Source organism: Micropterus dolomieu, linkage group LG15, assembly GCF_021292245.1.
Source record: "Micropterus dolomieu isolate WLL.071019.BEF.003 ecotype Adirondacks linkage group LG15, ASM2129224v1, whole genome shotgun sequence".
In the NCBI taxonomy this organism is placed as follows: domain Eukaryota; kingdom Metazoa; phylum Chordata; class Actinopteri; order Centrarchiformes; family Centrarchidae; genus Micropterus; species Micropterus dolomieu.
In genome coordinates this window covers 6600312-6622509 of record NC_060164.1, presented here as the reverse complement: position 1 = coordinate 6622509, position 22198 = coordinate 6600312, and the positions used below count along the sequence as shown (strand labels likewise).

The 22198-nt window shown below is 38.9% G+C and overlaps 1 protein-coding gene across 2 annotated transcripts; it reads left to right on the top strand.

The window, feature by feature from the left end:
* Nucleotides 1–1743: 1743 nt before the first annotated feature.
* fam204a (family with sequence similarity 204 member A) lies at nucleotides 1744–21747 on the top strand. 2 transcript variants are annotated; one of them, XM_046071061.1, is made up of 7 exons: nucleotides 1744–2099; nucleotides 2344–2437; nucleotides 2727–2757; nucleotides 3422–3524; nucleotides 5078–5167; nucleotides 21049–21158; nucleotides 21363–21747. In XM_046071061.1, exons 1-7 carry the CDS (start codon nucleotides 1878–1880, stop codon nucleotides 21412–21414), a joined length of 702 nt encoding a protein of 233 aa, XP_045927017.1. In that variant the 5' UTR covers nucleotides 1744–1877; the 3' UTR covers nucleotides 21415–21747. The 2 variants fall into 2 exon arrangements, with proteins under 2 accessions (XP_045927017.1, XP_045927015.1); XM_046071059.1 differs by having other exon boundaries at nucleotides 3419–3524.
* Nucleotides 21748–22198: the final 451 nt, after the last annotated feature.

Below are 22198 nucleotides of genomic sequence, written 5' to 3'. Positions count from 1 at the left end.
CTAAATTTGGAGTGCACACGTATTCAAGGCTTTATGGTAAATCCGGTGAAACGGCCCAGAGCGAGCTGACAGGCAGGTTAGAGACTTTATCCTGTCACTTTCTCTCTTTACAAAGAGAGGTGTTGCAGCATGAGAGTCCTACCTGAAGAGAAGCTGTGAAGTTCTCATGTTACACATACAACATTATTTATCTAATTGGGTGGGACTTCATGAGTTAGCACCAGGATTCACTTGTCCGGTTTTCAAAATAAGGTGTCTATACAGTATGGAAGTATAGTATAGTATAAGATTAATTGGATTATATTCACAGAAAGTATAAAACATATTACAGGTGTACATTAAAAATAAATGGACACATTTTAATTGTAATTTACTTTACCGGACCCTCTTGGCCCTCTGACCCACCCACCATAGTCTCTTCAAATCCTGTTGGAAACACTGAGTAAAAAGCACATTTTGTCCATTTCATTTATGCAATGGTAAAAAAAAAAAAAAAAAGGCAAAATAAAGGAAAAATGTGTTAAATGTGAAAAATGGTTTTGGCCTTGGCCAAGAATTTTCATTTCGGTGTATCCCTAGTTTAACTGTAGATTATATTTTTAATTAATCAATTAATCATTTAGTCTATAAAATGTGAAAAAATAGTTAAATATCAAAAGTTCCCAGAGAACAAAATGAGGTCTACAAATCTTGCCTGACCAACAGTCCAAAACCCAAAGATAATTAATTCTTATTTTTTCCATTTGCTTGAGAAGCTGGAAGAATGTTGTCAATTGTTGTCAATTAATTTTCTGTTCTGGATTAATTGTGTAAATGGGCACTTGTTTCAGCACTTTCTGCTTCAAATCTAAATTTTGCCAATTTTAAACTGTATTTTATTCAGGCAAAGTTTATGTATGGTTGCTTAACATTTGAGAAGGTTGGCCACTTTTGTTAAATGAAAAGAATAGCAAATCATCAAAAACAGACAAAGTTATCCAAAAAAGTTTTGTTTTGGCACCGGAATCAGTTATCACTACCAGACAGTCCTATACAACACTGCTGGTTTACCTAAAATACTTTTCCTTCCAGATACTTCGTTTCTTTCCAAATACAGTGTCTAGTCTAACCTGATCCTGGCTATTGACCTATTTATAGGCTATACATTGGTGTTATAGGTCTCGCTCTTTATTCTACATTCATATGCCACACAAATTACAGGCTTTAATTTATGTAGATTATTGGCTTTGCAATAAGATGCAACCAAAAGAAAGCCTAGTGTGAATGAGTGTGAAAGAGCAATTTAAGGGTAGATGTGCCTGTGCCTGTGCCAGGGGCTATACAAGATTTGCATGCTAATCATTCTAATAATAATGTAATGCCCAAAGCACTTTGAGCAAATTGCTAACCATTGGTCATAGAAGGAAGCTTATCTCACCAAGAACATGACACAAATATAGGTTAACATTTGAATGATTCTTGGTAATTCACGGACCTGTCAGTAGCCTGTTTCACCTCAATTAGAAATGCTCAACAACCGCCTGCTCTTGACTTTACTTCACTGCTCAGACTTGCTTGGACTGCTATAACTCTTTAAATATGCGGTTCCATATGTCTAGTCAATACAAACGACAAGTTAAATCAACAAAAACCACAAAACCATTAAACTCTGAACTGTTAAATGCTGTTCTTACCACAAAACCCCCCAGCCAATAAGAGCATTTGTGCCGTCCTTAGCTATCAGCCAATCGCTGCGTTCCTACTTGAAACGTCACAATGTTTACCCGGAAATGAGAGCTAGCCCCAACAACTGCTCAGATTTTATAATTTACCTATTTCTGACGGTTTTTAGTCTAGTGAAAAGATAAATTATCGTATAATCTGACTACTGACACGGAATGTACAGCGGACTCCTGCCCGAAGGTTTAACGGAAGACGACCTCAGTCCAGATGACGAGGAGGATGAGCAGGAGAAGTGTGAGACCTCAGCTGAAAAGTTGAGCTCTGCCGGGGAAAACACGGGCTCACTTGTGGAGGCACAGTCGGTTCACGCTGCCAGCGATGCAGACATTGAGTCCCCGTCATACAGTATGCCTGGTATATCCCAGGAAATGTGGCAAGTAAGTCGATTTGGTATGCCGTGAGCTAAGCTTAGCAGTAGTATTCACTCTGAAATACAAGCTAAGTTAGCTGTAGTGTACCTGTGAGGGTAGCGGTTTACAATTTATTGAAATTCAGCTAACAAACTGTGCTTAATGAAATGTTTTTAAGCCCTGACGGACTGTGTGTCTGTGTCATATCATGATGTGTAATCAAGGGTTGTGTTGCTCTTGTGAATTCTGTGTGTGTGTGTGTGTGTTTAAGAAATTCCAGGATCTACGGAAGAAAAGTGACGAAATTAAGACAATGAAGGTCCCCAGAAGAAGAAAAAGAAGACGACACAAGAAAGTTGGAAGTGGTAATACAATCAAAATGTAATGTTGATGTAGAGCCAAAATGTCTGCTTCTGTTAGTGTGTATTTTGCCTTGTTCAGTGGGCTTCAAGTCAGTATGTAATCAAAAGGAGCACAATAAAAAAATAAACATTACAAACCTCACACTTACCCGTATTAGAACTTTAGATGACCCTCTTAATATATAATACAGCACCATATTGGCACCAGTTAAACTTAATGACTTCTGGGTAGCTAATGCTAATTTGTGTCATACTACAAACCTTCAACTGTGTCTCTTGTGTCATTCAACAGGAACAGAAAGTGAGGAACCTACAGAGAAAAGGTACCAGATTATAATGTCCAGCCAAAGAAATGAGTTTATACCCCAAACGATTCATGTAATTATTCCCATGCAGCTGTGGCAAATGTGGCAAATGTGTAGCCAGCAGGCTGGACTGCCAAAATAAAAAGCTGCAGCCAACACCGAAATCTCAGATATCGGACCTTCACACCAAACACTTATCACATAATGATAACATTTTGCATACAAAAAATACATTGGACTAGTTACAAGCATGCAAGCTGATCCTTATAGCATATTGACAGACAGAATTCAGTGGCTGCCTGTAAGGTAGAAAAAACATATACTGTGCTTGGCGGTATATGAAACAGGGATCCTTTATAGTTAAGAATTATTTGCTAAATCATCTACAGTATATGTCGTCAAGTTCTGAACATCAACCAGTGTAGCAACATAGCTGTATTGTGTTGAGGGAAGTCTGATGAGGTAAAATGTGCAAACATTATACCTTTTTACCAGCGCTAATGACATTACCATGCTGTGTGACACTCATCTAGACATAATATGGATCTGATCAGATCGGATCACAGATCAGCATAGGGATTGAAATAGAGTCCAGTTGTTGGATGGACACAGTGATAGCTTGCCTTGTCACAGTGCTGGTCTACATGTAATGAACATTCACACACATTTTCTCTGTCAGCAGAGAGCGTCAGGAGGAGCGGGAGAAGCACTGGGATGAGCTTAAGCAGTATTTTGGTGTAAATGATCGATTTCACCCCCCTGCATGTTCCAAACCCCCTCCGAAGGTAACAAAGACTCCTGCCTTCCAACTTATCTGCTGAGGTTTAATACTGTGTCAGTCGTAGCTGTTAGTAACACCTTCCCTTCCTTTGTGTTTCAGAGGCACTCTATCCTCTCATTGTTTTATGTGATATGACATTAGGATTAGAAGAATCCTTATGGTAACTCGACCTGACACTGAGATGAATATGAAGGATTATGTCTGGCTACATTTAGTGATAAGATTAGGATGAATCTCCTTTCTTGTGCGGTTGAGATTAAAGTCAGATGTAGGTTTTTCCTCTGCAAGAAATCTAATGAAAATCCAATGTTTGCTTGACAAAAGCAGAGAGAGTTAGCGTACCTGATACAGCCTCGGTGATTGCAGCTAGAACATTTAAATTAATGTTTAGATAATAAATGGGCATGAACCACTGCTGTCATAATTGAAGAAATGTAACTTTCTTTCTTTCGGATGCATTTCTGTAATTACAGATGAATGAAGGCTTGTAAAGTGCCAATGAAGCAAAATATTTGCAAGCCTGATGAACATTATAGCTGACCCAGTGAATAGGAACTATTCTCATTTCAATTTGAAATCCTTATTATGATTATTTTGGAGTATTTTGTGCTTAATTTATCTCAGAGTAGCATAAAATTGAGTTTTTGCAGATTTTAGCCTCATTTCGAATAAGTCAACTATGAGAGTATAAAAGAAATGATTAACAAGCTGAATGAAACAGAACTTGTCACATCAACATAATGAGGGACTCCTTCATCCCTTTAATGCAGTTCCCTGTAATTAATATATCTTTTTTTTTTTATTTATTAAGTCTTTCACACAGTCATAGCAGCCAGATGTGAGTCATTCATCTGCTAACACAATTTCTTCAGCGACCCTAAAAACACATTTCATGGCACATGGCATGATGGTCTGTCAGTTTTGTTTGTGTGATACAACAGACGATAATTGAGGTCACAAGTCAGGTTGTATCAGTGTCAACTTCAGTTTATAATGTAGAAACTAAGCAAATTCAAGACCAAGCAAGTCGAGTCACGGAGAAAATTGTTTGACTAATTCTGTGTTTTCAAGGCTGATGGGATTGTCCCTTTACTTTTACAATTGAGTGAAAACAATACATCAGAAGAGACACATTAATAATTACAGCCTCTTTTCAGTACATTTTTTAGCATGATGAAATTTTGGGGGGATGAAGAAATCTGCTGCTCCGCTTCCTCAGATAGGCTCATCACAGCAGAACTGCCTTGCCATCAGTAACCGGGGGCTTGTCTGCACCCCTCTCTGCTTAGGCCTGTAATGGAAATGTGTAATTAAAGAGTCACATTTATGTTTGGTAATCTCCTGTAGCATTTCTAAGATTTCCCACTAATATCCAATCAAAAAGGGTTTCATTTGTGAAGGGAAATCTACATATTTGTAGTAATGGCAATCATATTAAAAATAAGGCCCTGGGGACTTTTGAAGTTACTCTTTGATTTTTTTTTTTCTCTCTACCCCTATTTCAAAAAAAAAAAATAAAAAAAAAATCAGATTTTTTTTTCTTCCTCTCTTTTCCAGTCCGGCCTAGAAAAGAGCATAGAGAGGGCCATAGCTGAAGGGGACATTGCAAAGGCGGAGGAATTGAGCGACAGACTCGCCACTCGAGAGGTACGTTGTGCTGATAAGAGATCTTTGGGGTGCTCCTGCTGTGACAAATCAGGCTAATGGATCCGTGGCCATTTCTGCTGCAAAGACATAGAGGAACAAAAACACATGCAGACACCCACCATTCAGTCCTGCAGCCCTTTTCCATTGAGTTAATGGAAAGCCCTCCCCTTAGTTTTGAAGTGCTGCAGTGTCTAAAGGACTTTTGGCTCTGCTTTTTAATGAAGGGTGCATTGCTTTCAAGCCAACTGTTAAATCATTCTCCAGGTAAGAGTTTCATACCTTTGAAGTGTACATGTCCCTAAATGCGGTGCCTGAAGTTTTGTAACTAGCCGCCTTGGCAGGCATCAAGGATCAAGTGGTTTGAAACTAATTTAGCATAACATGTAGCCCACACACACTTATAATTGTGGTTAAAAAGACATACAGCTTCCATGTTACTTCTCCACTGGGGGAATGGCTCTACTCTGAGCATCAAAGTTAAACTTCTTTGTTTCACGATGCATGTTGCTTACAGCATCCCATAAGCTTTTTCATCTTGTAATAGGAGCAACACAAACATGTAAAACACTGTGGGCTCATATTTCATTTCAGTCTGGGATTGCTATAGAGTTGCAAAGTAGGCAGGGCTGCTGGGTCAGGAAGTATTTTTCCCCAGTATGAATTGCCATTTTACGTTTTTCTTCTAATAATATCACCAATGTTTCTCGACATAGAAACACGGGATTCTCCTGTATAACGTACTAATCCTATACTGTAGGTTTATGTTATGGCCGCCAGTTTTAATTCTTCAGACTTAGTTTCCAAGAAATCCTGTTTTGTCTGTTAGTTTAGCATGGCGGGCAGCTTTAAATACTACAATACCCATAAGCCTCTGTTGCCAATGCTATGGATGAAGAGTGATTAAAGAAGGGAGTTGTTGCAAATTCAAAATGTTTTGTTGTTGTCAACAAAACACAGTACTGTAGTTGCTTAATAACAGAATCTATAATTGTATTGATTTAAAGGAATAGTTTACTTTATATGGATCAAAAAGCTTGAGGCAGAATCATTCCCATACAAATGCTAGTTAAATAAATTTGCTCATCATAATGAAGTACTCCGCTTAAAGTACGGAATATTTAATGAATCTTTGTTTTTAAACTCTGCTACCAGTTTGGCATTGAAAGCCTACAGTTTATTTTCAGGCCTGTTTAAACTTTGGAAATGCACTGAAACCACTGCCAAGCTGTGGCTTAGTAGCCTGTTCGCACTTCTGACATTACTGTATTTGTAAACAGCACAATCCTATTTTAGGCAATAGCCTAGTTATAACTTTAACTACAGTAAGCTATATTTTATATTGCATATTAGTACAGCATAGTGTATTTGAATTATACACAGGACAGTTATTTCATTTGTACAGTAATTTTAAAAGCTGCACTGTATTTTGAAACAGTCAATGAAATTCAGTAAACGTGAAGCTGTCTGTTTCAATACTTAATATTTATGTAATAAATATAAAAATGTCAATTAGATGGTAACCTGCATGAGAAATAAAGAAAAAAAAATAGTTATAACAATTATCTCCTATAGTGATCAGTTTGACCAAGACAGACGTGATCACATTAAGAGGTTTCCACTGTATTATAAAACTGTCTTAACAGTTTGTCAACAGGTATGTCTGAAATATGCTGATCCTGCATAGTGCCTAGCTCTCTTTCACTGTATAGCCTGAAAAGACAAACCTACCTCTTGTGTGTCATGTCATTTGCCTGCTTCTTTCCCATTGTTTCAGGAGAGGCCAGGAGCAGCATGCCACTACTTTTTTAGTTTTCATATTCTTTACCTCCTGAAGTCTAGAGCTAGAGCCAGCAACCAGTTAGCTTAGCACAAAGGCTGGAAACAGGAGTAAGTAGCTAGGCTGGCTCAGTAACTTTCTGGAGTTTCCACTGGTTGCCTGGCAGCTACTCTCAGCCATGTAACATAAGTCCTGTGATTAGATGTTTCTCCATGAAATATACTGTAGGAGTCATCTCATGTTTTTATGTCCAGGTGCTTGTACCTTTTGACTACTTATCAAAGAAGAGAGTTTTTGACTTTTGTACTGATGATAAACGAGGTGGGTTACATGCCCATCCCAGCTGTAAAAGTGCTCCAAGTCACGTAATATTTTCAATGGAACGAATGAATGGGCTATTTACCTGGAACCAGGGTGCCCAAAATAGCTTCTTCCACACTGTTTTTGTCTGTTGTACTGATGATTAAACCAGGCGGATACAGCACTGCCACAGTGAATCCTAAACCGTAGGAAACATCACTTGACCTCTAGACTAGATGTGTCAACCCAAAAGATGACATTCAGCAGGAAATGATGCCACAAACTGTAAACAGGAATTCAGAATATGTGCTTGCATGAGATTTTATTCCTGTAAAGTATATCCTTTTCCTGGAAAATCTTACTCTCTTGAATGATTAAGTAGACTCCAAAAACAAGGATCTGTGTTTAAAAAAAGAAAAAAGCAGTTGTACTATTCATTGAAATGGCATTACATGCGTGGCCCTGGTAACTCCAGTGTATAATAGACATTAGTGTGTGGCATCAGAGCCCTTTCATATTCCCATCTTAACTGCTAGCAGAGTGGTCAAATATGGGGGACTTAAATGAAAGCTCTTGTGAGTGGCACCTGCACTGTGCTTTCAGAAAGCCTCTTAGAGCGCCGGTGGATTGGTTTTTAGACTGAGCTGAGGTTCTCGCTTCCCTGGCACCTGCGTCGCGTCTTGCCAGAACCGTGATGGGCCGTGACAGCAGTCTGGCAGCCACAGCTCATTGTTTAGCAGTGATAACTTAATTTCACGAGAGTCAATTGACCATTTTGAAATCCCCAAAACCCCGGTGATGTAAAGTTCTTTATCGTTCACTTTTGAATACAAAGAAAGACCGTGCTGAACATATGGAAATTATTAAGAGAAGGGGCAGCTAAAAGCCAAAAAGTTTGAAGGATTCTGAATCAGTTAGAGAGGATTATATTATATCTTGAACGATGCAGCCTGTAATGCAGATAGCATTAAGACCAACATGTTTGTTTACAGCACTCCTGTTCACTTTTGACAGCAGCAGTGTGACAAACATTTAGAGGATCAATAATCCCCACTGTGGCCAGAATCAATTTCAAGGTTATAATTGAGTGGCTCATTTGGCACGGAATGGCTTAGATGTTTAATTTGTTTACGGTCATAACACCAAGACATGATTGTGGCAGGCTTTTCACTGGAAGAATAGGAACAGGTTTTCTTCGCAAAAAAATGCAAAAGCATTCTGACAGCTGTGAGGAAGTAAAGAGGCCTGTTTGTCCCTCTAGGCATTGTTTTGTAAAGAAAACGCTAGTACATTTTGGATGACAATGTTTCAGTGTATTTTCATCCTCAATCTAACGGTTTCCCACTTATCTCCTCAAAGCAAAGGGAAATGGAAGGAAGATAGAGAGCTTGCTGTCAGAATCCCCCCTTTTATGAGACGTAAATGTTTGTTTCTGCTGTTTTGAGCTCCCACAAATCAATTAATGATTTCCATTTGCTCTACTTTCTTCTTTTAATCTGAACATTAAAACAATTTGGGAAAAACCTGTTTTGAAGGCTCTTTACAAATTCAGAGATGTGCGTTCTTTCATCTGTCAAACTTCTGAGCCACGCTGCTTGGAAATTGCAGGTTGAGGTTTTGTATTCTTATTACAGTTTTTAAATATTTCCCAAGGCTGTAAGTCTTTGTTTTAGATGAATTCATGAAGACGTTCTCTGTTTTTAAGTGAAAGTATTAACGCCCACGAAGATGGCACAATGAAATCACAGTCCCTTTTAGGTAACAAAATATTGTTTATGTCTACATTGCTTAGACAAAGCTCCCTAATGTATTCCTTTAAACTGTGCAGATAGGGTTTCTTTTCTCATAAAAATGTCTGTTGATACTTCTCAGCACGTTTAGATTTCTTTCCACAAGTCTTTAGAAGACACAAAATGATGTTACAAGCTTCTCGCTTCTAAAGTAGTCCTAGTAGTTCAGTAGATTAAAAGGTGCAAGTCCTCCAATTAAGAAGACTGGGTCTCCATCCTTTGATTACTGCACACTATTTTACTCCGCTGCAAGTTGCATATGGGCTAATTAATTCAGTAATTAGCATAACATAGAGTGACTGACACATACTGTATAGTCTAAATGGCTTACAGCCTGTCAGGAGCCTTGATAGCATCCAGTAGCTCATATTTGACAGATTGAATATGCAGCTGTTCCTGGTAAATGAGCCGGTGCAAAAAGCTGATAACTCATCAGTATTACAAAGCACGGTGGGGCTTCCTATGTCATCGAAAGTGTAGTGTGAACTAATGTATTGTATCAAACAGATAGCCTCGTCCCAGGCCATGTAGGCATTTATACACATGATCTGCTGTAGAATACTGAACCCCGTTGTAGGGATGCACTGAAATGAAAATTGTTGGCTGAAGCCGAATATGATGAAAAAATTTGCCAAACACCGAAGAAGTACATTCACTTTTTTTTTTTTTTTTACCATTGCATAAATTAAATAGTCAAAATGTGCTTTTTACTCAGTGTTTCCCACAGGATTAGGAGAGACGATGAAGGGTGGGTCCGAGGCCCAAGAGGGTCCAGTAAAGTAAATTACGTGTGTCCATTTACTTTTAATGGACACATGTAAAATGTTTTATACTTTCTGTGAATATAATCCAATTAATCTTATTTCCATACTGTATAGACACCTTATTTTGAAAACCGGACTAAAACCGGACATGTGTATCCTTTGCGTTAAATTCATCAAGTCCGACCCAATTTGATAAATAATGTTGTATGTGGTGCTCGTATTGTGTAACATGAAGACTTCACAGCCTCTCTTCAGGTAGGACTCTCATGCTGCAACACTTGTCTTTGTAAAGAGAGAAACTGACAGGAAAGTCGCTAACCTGCCTTCTCTGAAACGAGTGACAAACACTAAGAAGGCAGCCACAGATGGTGTGGAAGTGCTAGGAGACAATTCAGCAGAACAGTGTCTGCAAACACTTTAAAATGCTTCCACACAGCCGACATGTCAACGTAATCGTTCAGTAAAATTTATTTGGTCTTTTGACTTATTTTATTTTTTGCTATTTTCAGCTGATTCATTTCGGTGGCCGAACATTCGGTGCATCCCTACCCCATTGCCAATCTTGCTAACGTCACATTTTGAACTCCATCCATCGTCAACCGCTTATCCTGCGTACAGGGTCGTGGGGGGCTGGAGCCAATCCCAGCTTACATTGGGCGTAAGGCGGGGTACACCCTAGACGGTCGCCAGTCCATCGCAGGGCCACACATAGACCAACAACCAGTCACACTCAAACCTAAGGACAATTTCGGAGACACCAATTAACCTAGCCTGCATGTCTTTGGATGGTGGGAGGAAGAGAACATGCAAACTCCACACAGAAAGGCCGGGGAAACCGGGGTTTGAATAGTGCTAACCACTGTACCACCGCACTGCCCTTATTGAGTCATATAAGGTCGAAGGTTGAACCATATAATTTTCTCAACCTGGATTGGTATTTCCAATAAAATCTAGCACTGAACATATGATCTGAGAGGGAATTTTGTATTGGTGTCTGTCAGGACTGTACCCTAAAGATGACTGTTCAATACTTTTCTTTGTTACACTAATCCACCTTCTCATTGTAGTATTTCATACATCATCATCCTCACAACAAATAATTACTTCCTCGCTCTTTTTTCCCCATTATAAAACAAAGCCACTGAGGTCTTTTGAAATAGTCAGGAGCTGTACTTTATATATTGTAAGTGGGTATATTTCACCACAAAAGACACGCCATGTTAGAGCTTACAGTTTCCCCATAGCACTCATCACAGCTATTAAGAGTGGCATTACCACTTCAAAACAGAAACTCTCTCAGGCTGTCACAATAGGGGGTGTCAAGTCCATTTCATGATATCCAGGAGCTAATGAATATGAAAAGTAAAAAGTAGTTGCATGGCTGCTGGCTTCTCCTGAACCAACGGGAAAGAAGCAGACCTGCAAATGTCAACAAACACAAAGAAGCATATATTTCCTAAAATGCAGTTTTTCTTTTCAGTCTATACAGTATATATAAGAGCTAGGCACTATGGAGGATTAATACTATGAGAACCACTTTCTTATCTAGTTGGAGCTCTAAACGCTACATAAGTGTCAACCATGGTAGTGCAATCCTTCCTACAGCAGACTCAAGTCAGTTGGAAATGGACCTTTTATTCAAATTATTAAATCAAGCGATGATCAAAAGCATTAAGTTTACTGCACTAAGTTCATTGTTGTATTCACAGAACTGTTCATTCAGTCCTTGATCCACTGGCTACACTTCTATCCAATATGTCACTGGCTGTAATCTGGTTCAGGTCTGTTTACACTGACCTTTAATATCCAGCCCAGTAGTTTTGACAGGTGTTAGGAATGAAACAGTTTACTTCTTCTTGTACTGCGCTTTTGGACCCCATAATGTTGGTGCCCCTTCCATCATGCATGCAGGTAAGAGTTTGCATACATGGTTGAAAACCAAAAGTGAATGGGATCAAATTTTGCAATGCCACAGCTACAGTAAATTAAACAAAATCAAACACACTGGTCACTTTTCTAAAAGGGTAGAATCTCTTTCTAACCCACTTATTACATTCACATGCAACAAAACCACATTATTTGAATAACTGAATTAAGACACCATTCTCTTTATATGTAATTGTTGGGATGCTTTCATTTAATAAAAAAGATAAAAGAACACCGTGAATACAACACCCACTTCTGTCCAAAGTGTTGTTAAAATGCAGCATTTTGCTCGATATTGCTTGAATTGACACACAGGGCCCGATTTACTAACTGAATAAAGGGTGCTAAATTGCGTGTGCATTCTAAAATATTGGACATGGTACCTGTTATGGGTGATTTACTAAGAATTATTGCGTAGATGACTACAGGTGCAAACACAATGGAGGTGGCCGTATTTAAATGAGGATTTTGTGTGTTTTAATGGTTTCCACCATGGAGAGTTGGGAGGGAAAACAGCCACTGCGTAAAAACCTTGGTTTGTTTCATTCAGTGCGTTAGTATGTGGAAATCGTATGTACCTGCCCATCCTGCCTGAGATTGCACTAAGTACTTGGGACAGCACACGTGAAAAACTTTTGGGAAACCCCAGCAGAAACAGCTACAGTATGCTGCAATGACCCAGACGTGACGAATTGCCAGCAGATCGTGCTTCATCCAGCCAGAGGGAACAATCACAGACCGTCTCCGTGATCTCCTGTCCCTGGTTCTGTACACCCCAACGCCCCATTCCCTCTTCGACACCTACAATGGGTTGTGTCGCTATTACGACCGGCGCGCTGTGAACAGTTGGTGATCGTTCCCTCTGGCTGGATGAATGTTACGCATGATCCATGCACTACTGCAGCTGGGGGCTCTCTGCAGCGCCACGCAACTGTCTAAATTCTTCCATCTCACGGAGAAAAGAAGTCAGGTCGAAACAAAACACTTTATTGGCGTGAATGTTAATGCAACAGTATTGCCAAAGCTAAAGGAAAATACAAAAAAAAATTCTATTCTGATAGTTCATCGAGTAAATAAATAATTGTATTTCAATACATTGGACATAGAATAATATTATCTAATATTGTTCATTTCTCTACGTTTTCTTTCATTATGGTTGTGTCTCCTCCTCACAACAATAACAGCAGCCATCTCTGCGCAACACTTGGAGGTTTGCACCTTCCTTTCAAACGTATTAAATACAGATGCTGTTGCACTCATATGAAAATGCGTTTAGGCTTGGTAGATCATGTGTAGTAAATAAATGTTTTTGCATGTTACCCTCCCATTACTTCACATAATAAAATTGAAACGCCCCAAATTGCATAATTATTAAGGCAAAAGTACTAAATGAACAACAGGTGCTATCTTGCACTTTTGAAAGACGTCATTCTGCGTGCACACCGTTAGTAGATCAGCTTACGTGTTAATTTGCTGGTGATATCAAGTTTGCACACGTTTTTACTCACGCAAACCTTTAGTAAATCTGACCTATATTGTATAAATGTCCAAACCTGTTTAAGATGTCTGGCTTACACTTCAGCACAGCAACATCTTACATGGGTTTTATGTCTCACAATCTCAGCAAACTCAAAACAAAAAAACAACAACTTTGAAGTCTTCCCCATGTCAGTCATCATTTCTGAGAAACTCAGTGTTGACTGTCAGATTGTAAAAGGCAGGAAGACGTTTTAATTCTTTTTGTCTCTTTTGTTTTGGTCAATTTTGCAGAAAGAAATAATAAATAGTATATTTCAGTATAGAACAATACTGCATTAATGTTGAATTGTGTATACTGTTACTGGTCTTTTACTGTCTGTGTTTTGTTGGATTGTTGACTAATTGCCTGGCTGAACAAAATGTTTGTGACTCTAATCTATCCCTGTACTCTGGATGGCCATTGGCTGGTTGACCTCTCTTTAGACCCTGTTTTGAGCGTGATTAACCTGTCTAAATTGTTTACAGTGTATCCTCCTAATAGTTGGATCACATACAATCATTAACCATATGAATATGTATAAACTAGAGCCATTTATGGTTTCTTTAATGTTTGAACCTGCAGATGATTCTAATATCCCTCATTATGTTGCAGCTCGTATTTCAATAGAAGCAGCAGCTGAAAGGAAAAGCCCCGCTGTCCTTGAAATCTACCCTTTGGAAAGCCTCACTTAAATGCTGTGAAACAAAGGTGGCGAAGCATTTTGTCGAAGGAGACATGGTGGCTTAGTTGAAACAAAGAGCTGAACTAAGAGTGTTTCATGATATTCATGTTATTTAACACCTTTTTTCTTCCCACCACCTTCTCCCTGCCATGCCCCATGTTTGTAATCAAAAAATTAATGAGCGGCGCTTTTGTGGGAAGCGGGCTTTATCAGATTCTGACTGTCCCCGCCCCATAGAGTAGGAGGCTGACTCCGTCTCCCCTGCTAGCCCCCCCAGGCCACCTCGCAGAGAGTTTAGGGAAACTCTCCTCTTTGTTCATTTTTCCTTCAGCATAGGCAATTTATCACTGAATGAACTTTTATTGTATCTCTGGATGACTCACATTAAATTTTCGCCCATTAATTTTGAAATGGATTTTGAAATGGGTACTAAGCTTTTATCAAATGCCTGGGAATCTCATTTGGATTATTGTATTTCATTAATTACTTGATAGACAAAGCATACTTTTCAATGTAGATTTGTGTGCTGTTTAATTAATTAGCATGTTTTCTCTTTTAATTAAAGCCATTTTTTTAAATTAAAGCCCACAGCAAAACACATATATAATTTGTTTGTAATTAGGCCTTAATTGGTGGTAGTGGAAGCTTAGCACCCTCTGTTTCCTTTTTTCATGATTGCCATTTTATTGCCAGTCACTCATTAATTAAACTGTTTTTTCTAATTAGCTTATAAAACTGTTGATGGCATATTATTGTAAGTGTGAGTTCAAAGCTTACTAATAAGCCTACCCTACTCAGAAGAGGCAAGATAATGAAATGTGCACAAAGAAAGCGAACTTTCAGAGATTTTTATATATATATATATATATATAAATTTTTTATTTTTTTGGTCTATTCCCTAAAGATGACACGCCATGTGTATCTAGCATCAGATTGCTAGAAGAGAAAATGGAGGCATGGCTGTTCTACTGTGGCTTCCCTGGAGTGGCTTTCTTTTTGCATGCCATGTAATTCTGTTTGTCAAAGAGGAGGCAAGATTGCAAAACGCTCTTATGAAGCTGCCCCATGAAAGACTGATAAACTTTTGAGAGAAACAGTGTGGGAATATATGGGCGAGGGGGTGCATGCTGTGATATTTGGACTTTGTATTTGCCATATTGTAATTGTTTTTGCTTTCACTATATTTTCATTATATTGTTTAACAGTGTTTTTTCTTTTACTGAATTTAGTAATGAAGAAGTCATTGTTGTTTTGTCATTCAGAGAAATCTAAGTTAAAAACAAACTCCTAAGCAAAACTGCAACATTTAGTTGGGCTACTTAAGTACGCTTTTGAAGAACTTTATGTTAGTGTGCCTGCTGTCTTAATCTTATTATTTGACATCTTCTGTACAGACATTCTTATGGAAAAACTCACCAGGACACAAAAAGTACATGAAAATGTACGTTTGAGTTGGAATGGTGAGCTATGACTTTTGTAGTGATTTGACTAATTACAAAGAAGCACAAAAAAAAACCACTCCACATTTGCACATCCTCCCATCCACACCTTTGTGGACCCACTTTACTTCATCATACTTTCACGTAGAAAAATAATTCTAACTTTTTCAATATGACTGATACATTTTGAGCTATGACTGTATTTAAAAATTTTTGGCACATACGCTGTTGTCTGCCTGCGGATACATGTGGCGCATTTGTATCTCACCTCACTGGGCCCCCTGGCCCTGAGGGGCTGCATTTACCAGCAGTCGCTGAGCAAAAATGGACAAAGCTTACTGTGATTGGCTAATTAGACTGCTTAACTCTCAGTCTAATATCCGTGCTGGTTCCTCCCAAATTGTCTGTTTATACCAAGCAGCAGCTTTAAGGTAGCTCAGGTGCTACTGATGATCTTAACATTGCCTTGATTCCTGTTATGACAATGCTCAACCATTGTGTTCTCTCTCATTGTGGCTATGAGCTATGATACAGCTACTGCCATTAATACTTCTATTGGTGATATTAGCACTCATACCACTGCCTGAAGTAGTAGCAGGTCTATCACTGCCACAAATACTATCACCAATAAGTCCTTCTTGTACTCCTGGATGAATGCTACTATCACATCCAGCGTCTGGCACCCAATGCACATCCACTTGGCCCAAATCAGAAAAAGGGTTACTAGGATACATACCAAGCAGCAGGCACACTCAAAAATTCTCAGAAATGTTCTAATTGATTCTTTTATTTCACGCAACTTTATACTTTATCCGCTACAATTCAGAAATATTGTACTTTATTCTCCACTACATTCATTTACTTTACAGGTTTTACATGAAAAACAAATAAGGATCTTACAAAATATGATGCATTATTATATATTAAATTACCCAGTAGTATGTAAAATCAGAGCAGTAAATGAATCAGTACCTATTTTGATAATTGATTAATCGTTTATTTTTCATGCCAAAATCGCCAAACATTTCATGGTTCTAGCTTTTTAAATGTGAGCGTTTTCTCCTTTTCTACTGTAAACTCAGTCATGTTGGAGTTTGGACTACTGGTTGGACAAAACAATTTAAAGACATCACTTTTTGCTTTGGGGTATTGAAATGGGCATTTCTGACAGTTTATTGACATTTACAGACCAAACAAACAATCAAGAAAACAGTCAGTACATTAATTGGTAATTTTAAAAAATCGTTAGTTTCGACCCTGTATAAAAAAGTAAAAAATCGACTCGACCAACTACAACAGTAAAATGCTGCTTAGAAATTTATGCATCAGGAAGAATTATCTAATGATAAAATATATAATAGTAAGTAAGTAGTAACATTTTTAAGCATCTGGTACTTTTGATTCTTTAACTATATTTTTCTAATAATACTTATGTACATTTAGTTAAGTAACATTTTCAATGAGTGCTTTTACAGTGTGGTTTTGCTGCCTTGAGTAAAGAATCTTGATATTTCCTCCACCACTGCGATTAGCAACAATGTTGATAATTGAATAATGGATTAAGATTAACCCTGCAAGGCTATATGTTCACACCAAGTGATGTTGTAGCACTCCTATCTGTTGTCTTGTGCATACACTGAAATTCTGGTTGATTTGCATCCTTTGTTTTTACTCCGGTCTATTACTTTTTAGATCTCAAAATGGACCAACTGAAACATTGTATTCCTTCCTTTTTAAAGCGATATGGGTGGTATTGAATGACCTCTTGATCTTCTGACCTTCCCAATGTTGCTGCATCACCAAGGCTTTGCAGCCAGAAACACATTTTTCTTCCCCCCTCCGCCTCAGTTCTATGAAATTATGCTGAAATAACACACAAGCTGCCTAATCTGATATTCATTCCTTTCTTATATAGCCCTGCTTCCCAAAGTTGACTAAGGCCACATTATTTAGGCATTAAGGTAGTGTGATAAGGGAATTAGGCTGGTCATTAATCGTTTACACGTCAAATGCAGCAGAGCAGCTCGGGGAGGTGATTTAGTGAGGCAAAGCCATATAGCCCTTGTTAATCCACCTCTCACACGTTTTAATTGGAAGAGGCTTCCTGGATAGGAAATTTATGAATGGGTTTAAGGCCATTTCTTCCTTAAAGCCATCATTTATTTCTTATTGTTAATATGAGCTTTAACACTTTATCCACATGGAGATGTATTTTTCTCATCTTTCATTCAGCTATTGTCTTTCAGCACTTGCTGTTTAATTGCCACAGTGTTATTGTGAACCCTGCACTGCTCATAAAGACTTCCTAATGCTTCTTTCATTTATCAAACACCACAGAAATGATGCAATGGAATAGACGCACAAATGAAAATAGTGTGAAACTGTTATTAAGATAGACTTGGTTTAGCAATGCAGTTTTTGGGGGTGGGGGTGGGGGTGGGGGTGGGGGGATTTGGATTGAGACCCCATGTTTGGATCGCCACTTGAATCTCCATGACGACCCAAACATGAATGAACAGAAAACGGTGCTATTGACTTAACCCTCCTTGTGGCCTTAAGCTGCTGCTGCTGCTGCAGTGCCAGCATTGTGCATGCTGATTTTTTTTTTGCCCTCAGATCTTCCAAAGGTCAAAGTATTAATCCTCTGAATAAACCTTGTTTTTAACAGAGCTGGGCCCAGGCCACACAAGAGAGAGACACAAGGCATGGAAACATGGCTGTGATGGACACTTAATTGTATATTAATATGTGATGGAGTGGGAAGAATTGGCTTTTAGGAGCCACATAAACAAAGAATGCAGGAGGTTTCCTGTCTCCCGCTTTTATATCAGCTTTGTACTTTCATTCTTATTTTTTCACCAGCCTCTGATGTGAAAGGATTTGGCACTAATATGCACGCAAGGGGAGGGGTGGGGGAAAAATCCTGAAAAGTGGATCAAAAAAGTAAATGAAAAATAATGTCATATTACTGAAAATATGAGAGGCTAATTTGTGCCGACTTTTTGCTAATTTTGTTCTCGCCACAGAAAGAGGAGCCGTCACCTGCTCGGCGCCACAGCGCTGACAGTGCCAGTGATCCATGAAATAAGCTGCCGCTGGCTTTGTTCAGATAAGAATGAACAAATCTGCACAATGTACTGCTCTCGGAATCTCATTTTCATACTTGCATGCAGGCTAAAAGAAATAAGCTGTTTGCAGGCTTGATTAATCAGACATTTGAGCGTTTTTTTTTTTGTCTCTTTGATCTGTTCTGTCTCCTAGGTAACTTGGTTGACATTAATGTTGAGCCCCAGTAAAGACAATCAGGGATTGTAAACTAAACTGATAGAAAAAAGGGAAAAAACGACCTTAATGCTTTAAATATAGTAAACGCTATGTTGTGAATTTAAAAGGGGGGGAAATGAGGTGCATGGAAGTGGGTTTTAATTTTGCTTTTGGAATGCTTGGGAAGGCGTGTTTTTCAAGACCTTTAGCATTTCAAATGCAACCCCACAGGAGAGCAGGTTAATGTGGGTAATCCTGGTGTAGAAAAAAAGAAAAATCTCTGTCTGTAAATCTCCAAATGAAACCATTTAGCATCATGCAGTTTCATTTGATTTGCTCGCAGAATGCAAACGCAGGGAGCAGGAGCTGTTCTCAGATTTGTCAACAATTTAATAAATGTCTGGTTTATAATCTCTGCGTGCATCGTGCACACGCAAAAGCTTTTAGTACCCACACCACTCCAACAAGGAGCAGGGGAAACCCCGGTGTGGTTTTATCTGCTCGCAGATCTACTACAAATGTAAGAGCAATCACCCGTTATAACTCTCTTTAAGAGGAGAAAACATGATTTGAGGAATTTAAAACCTATAAAATGGCAAAGAACTGGAGAACTGTCATAGTATGTACGCTTCAGGCTGTGCAGACGCTTTCACAAATCTTCCAGTGACTGTATAGATGAATGCCTTGAGGGCCCAGCCGGAGCCCAGTACTTGCAGCCAGCCGAAGCCCTTATCTTAAATCCAAGCAAAGTACCATTAATCTTTTTGAAAGACCTTTATGGCTTTTAATGTATCCCAAATTAGAACATTTTACACCCTTGGTTCCTGAAATATGGTGATAAAAAGCCTTTAGAGTTTAATTTTTCCTGCCTGCTCGCTCTGACCTGCTTAATCCTAGCATGCATTAGGAGATATTTTAGTTTCAGTCTTTCTAATAAAGTTTATCCCACTTAATTATAATTGAAACATTTTTTTCCAGCAGGTCTTTTTTTTTCTCCAAGTGGCGCAGTGGTGGCACATTTCTTCATTACCTTAAGACTTTCCTTTCCCCCCTGATTGTACTCTGAATATTACAGAGAATTACCCAAAGGTTTGGTGAAATTGTTCCAAGTTGTTTATCAAAGTTTGCCTTTGCTTGAATAATAAACCTATCTCAGGAGTGACAGAGGAGGCAGGATTTTTCTCTTTGTTTCCTGTGCTTCTGTGTGACTGGGGTTATTGGGATTATTCTGCTTCACAATACATACGTCTTCCCTGGGATTTGAATGTTTGCTTCTTGCAGTCACGGTCATTCTCTTCACTTCTGATTTTAGACTGCCTGCAGTACTCCAAACAGAAAAGTCTCTTGTACACTGGCGATGAGTGGAAAATGCCATTGCAACGTTTTTTTTTAAGTGGAGGGAAAACAGCTAAAATGCTGAACATTGTTTATTTATTCAGTTATTTCATTTGCACATTAAACAAGAAAAAAATAAGTAATCAAAGAAAAAACAATGTGCAGGAGGACCAGGAGCTTTAAATATGACTTCCTCTTAAACACCTCAAACAAAAGGCACAATAGATTAGAATAATAAAACAATGCTCCTGTAATTTATAGGGCTATACGCCCCCCACACAAAACACACACTCAGATATGCGCTCACACACATTCCCCAGTAACATTTGTGAGCACTGTTATTTATACTGTATCTCTTTGCCTTTATTTTTTTACTGGCTATTGCCTTAGAGATATTTCCAACATGTTGGGTCGGCAGATTGTAAAGAGCTTGTAGGGTTGAACACAAGAAGCGCTTCAGAAATCCTCAAACTCAACTACTGATTGTTTTCATTATTGATTAATATGCCAACTGTTTTCCCCAATTAATCGTTGACATTTTCCCAGAGCCCAAGGGGAAGTCTTCAAATTGCTTGTTTTGACTGACCAACTGTCCAAAACCCAAGGATATTCAATTTACGATCAAAGAAGAACCAGCAAATATTCATATTTGAGAAGATGGGCACTTTTCTTGACTTAATGACTTCAACGCAAAATGAATCAACAGTTTTGGTCAATAAGCTAAGCGAGTAATCGTTTCAGCTTTCATCCCTGCTTCAGAAACCGGAAACCTAATAGTGACATAGGAACACTTCAGTAGTGTTTGTACTGAACACAAACCTCCAGATGTCTTAAGGAGATGAATTGATCATCATTGCGATCACCAGTCCTAATGTCTTGAAAGATTTGTTGAATTCTAGGATAGTAGGACAGCATTCATGTGTTGTTCAGCTCAATAGCGGTTTTGCTGTGTTGTGGAGGAGGCAGCACAGGGAAGCAGAGACACTGACGAGAAGCCACCCTGACACATCAGTCAGAAAGCTTTTTCTTGCCACAGTCTGATTTCCATTCTCTAATGGCCCTCTCCTCTGTCTGCCTCTACATAGCTGGCTGTGAACATTGCTCAAGCCGCTGATTGCCGTGACTTTGTGCAACGCAAACAGGAAGAGGAAGCTTTGAGGGCAGCGCAGAAAAGGACGAAGGAAATAGCCTGGGGGTACGACGTCTCTCTCTTTCCTCATGTTTCTGTTTGCCGTCATATCTGCTATGTGTGACACTCTGGGCTCAAGTACAGTTAAGATAGAGCCACTGAAACCTGCATTAGCCGCACTTTGAGTGATTACTCACGCAGGGATTGAAGTTGACAGCTAAAATGTATTCTTAAAGGGTTCAGTAATACGATGTTTTTTCTGTGTTTCAGGTTTGAGGCGAAAAAACGATGGGAAACCAAAAGCAATATGGGCTTCATGTGACAAACGCAGAGGAAAAGGAGAAAGACTCTGATTTTATTTAAAGTTAATTTGATAAAAGTAGTGTTTTTTATGGCAGACTGATCCTGTTTCTTTTCATTCACTTTGTATATTTTGAAGACTTCACAACAGCAGAGTTTAAGGGGAGGAAGTCACACAGTTGGCTGTGAAAAAAACCAATCCACAGAGTACAAGAGAGAGAAAAAATTATGGAGCATTGACGTTAATTCCTAAGGCGCCCACTGGTGTCTGCATTGTGTTATTTTTCATTACATTTCAGAGATTTGAGCGTTCTGGCCTCCCCCCCCTCTTTCAAATTAAATCTGGTGTACATTACTGGATGATGCGTTTATTTATTGCAGTAAAGTGGGTTAATCATGAAGGCGCTCCTTTATTCTTCCTAAGAAGAGAAAGGAAAGATTAGGGCCCTAATGCAATGTACAGGATAATGTGCGATAGGATTTGGGAGTATAAAATGAAATTTGGCTGCTGTAAACAGTGAGCAGTTGTAAACTGGAAGTTGAGTGAATGTTTTGGGGAGGGAAGGGGGGACTTGAAACAGAGGCTTTGCTGTTGGCCCTCACCCATGCTGGGAGACATGCTATTGTATGTCAGCCCGAACAAGAGGCACGCGCTGTTTCTCGAAGCCTACACTCGCTGCTCATTGTGTGATGAGCTCTCCTCAGCATCTGTAAACTCGTCTAAAACCACCGATTTCCGCACGCTGTTACTTTGATCTTTTTTGATCTGCAGTGTTTGCCTCCGCAGCTACTCACACGTCTGAAAT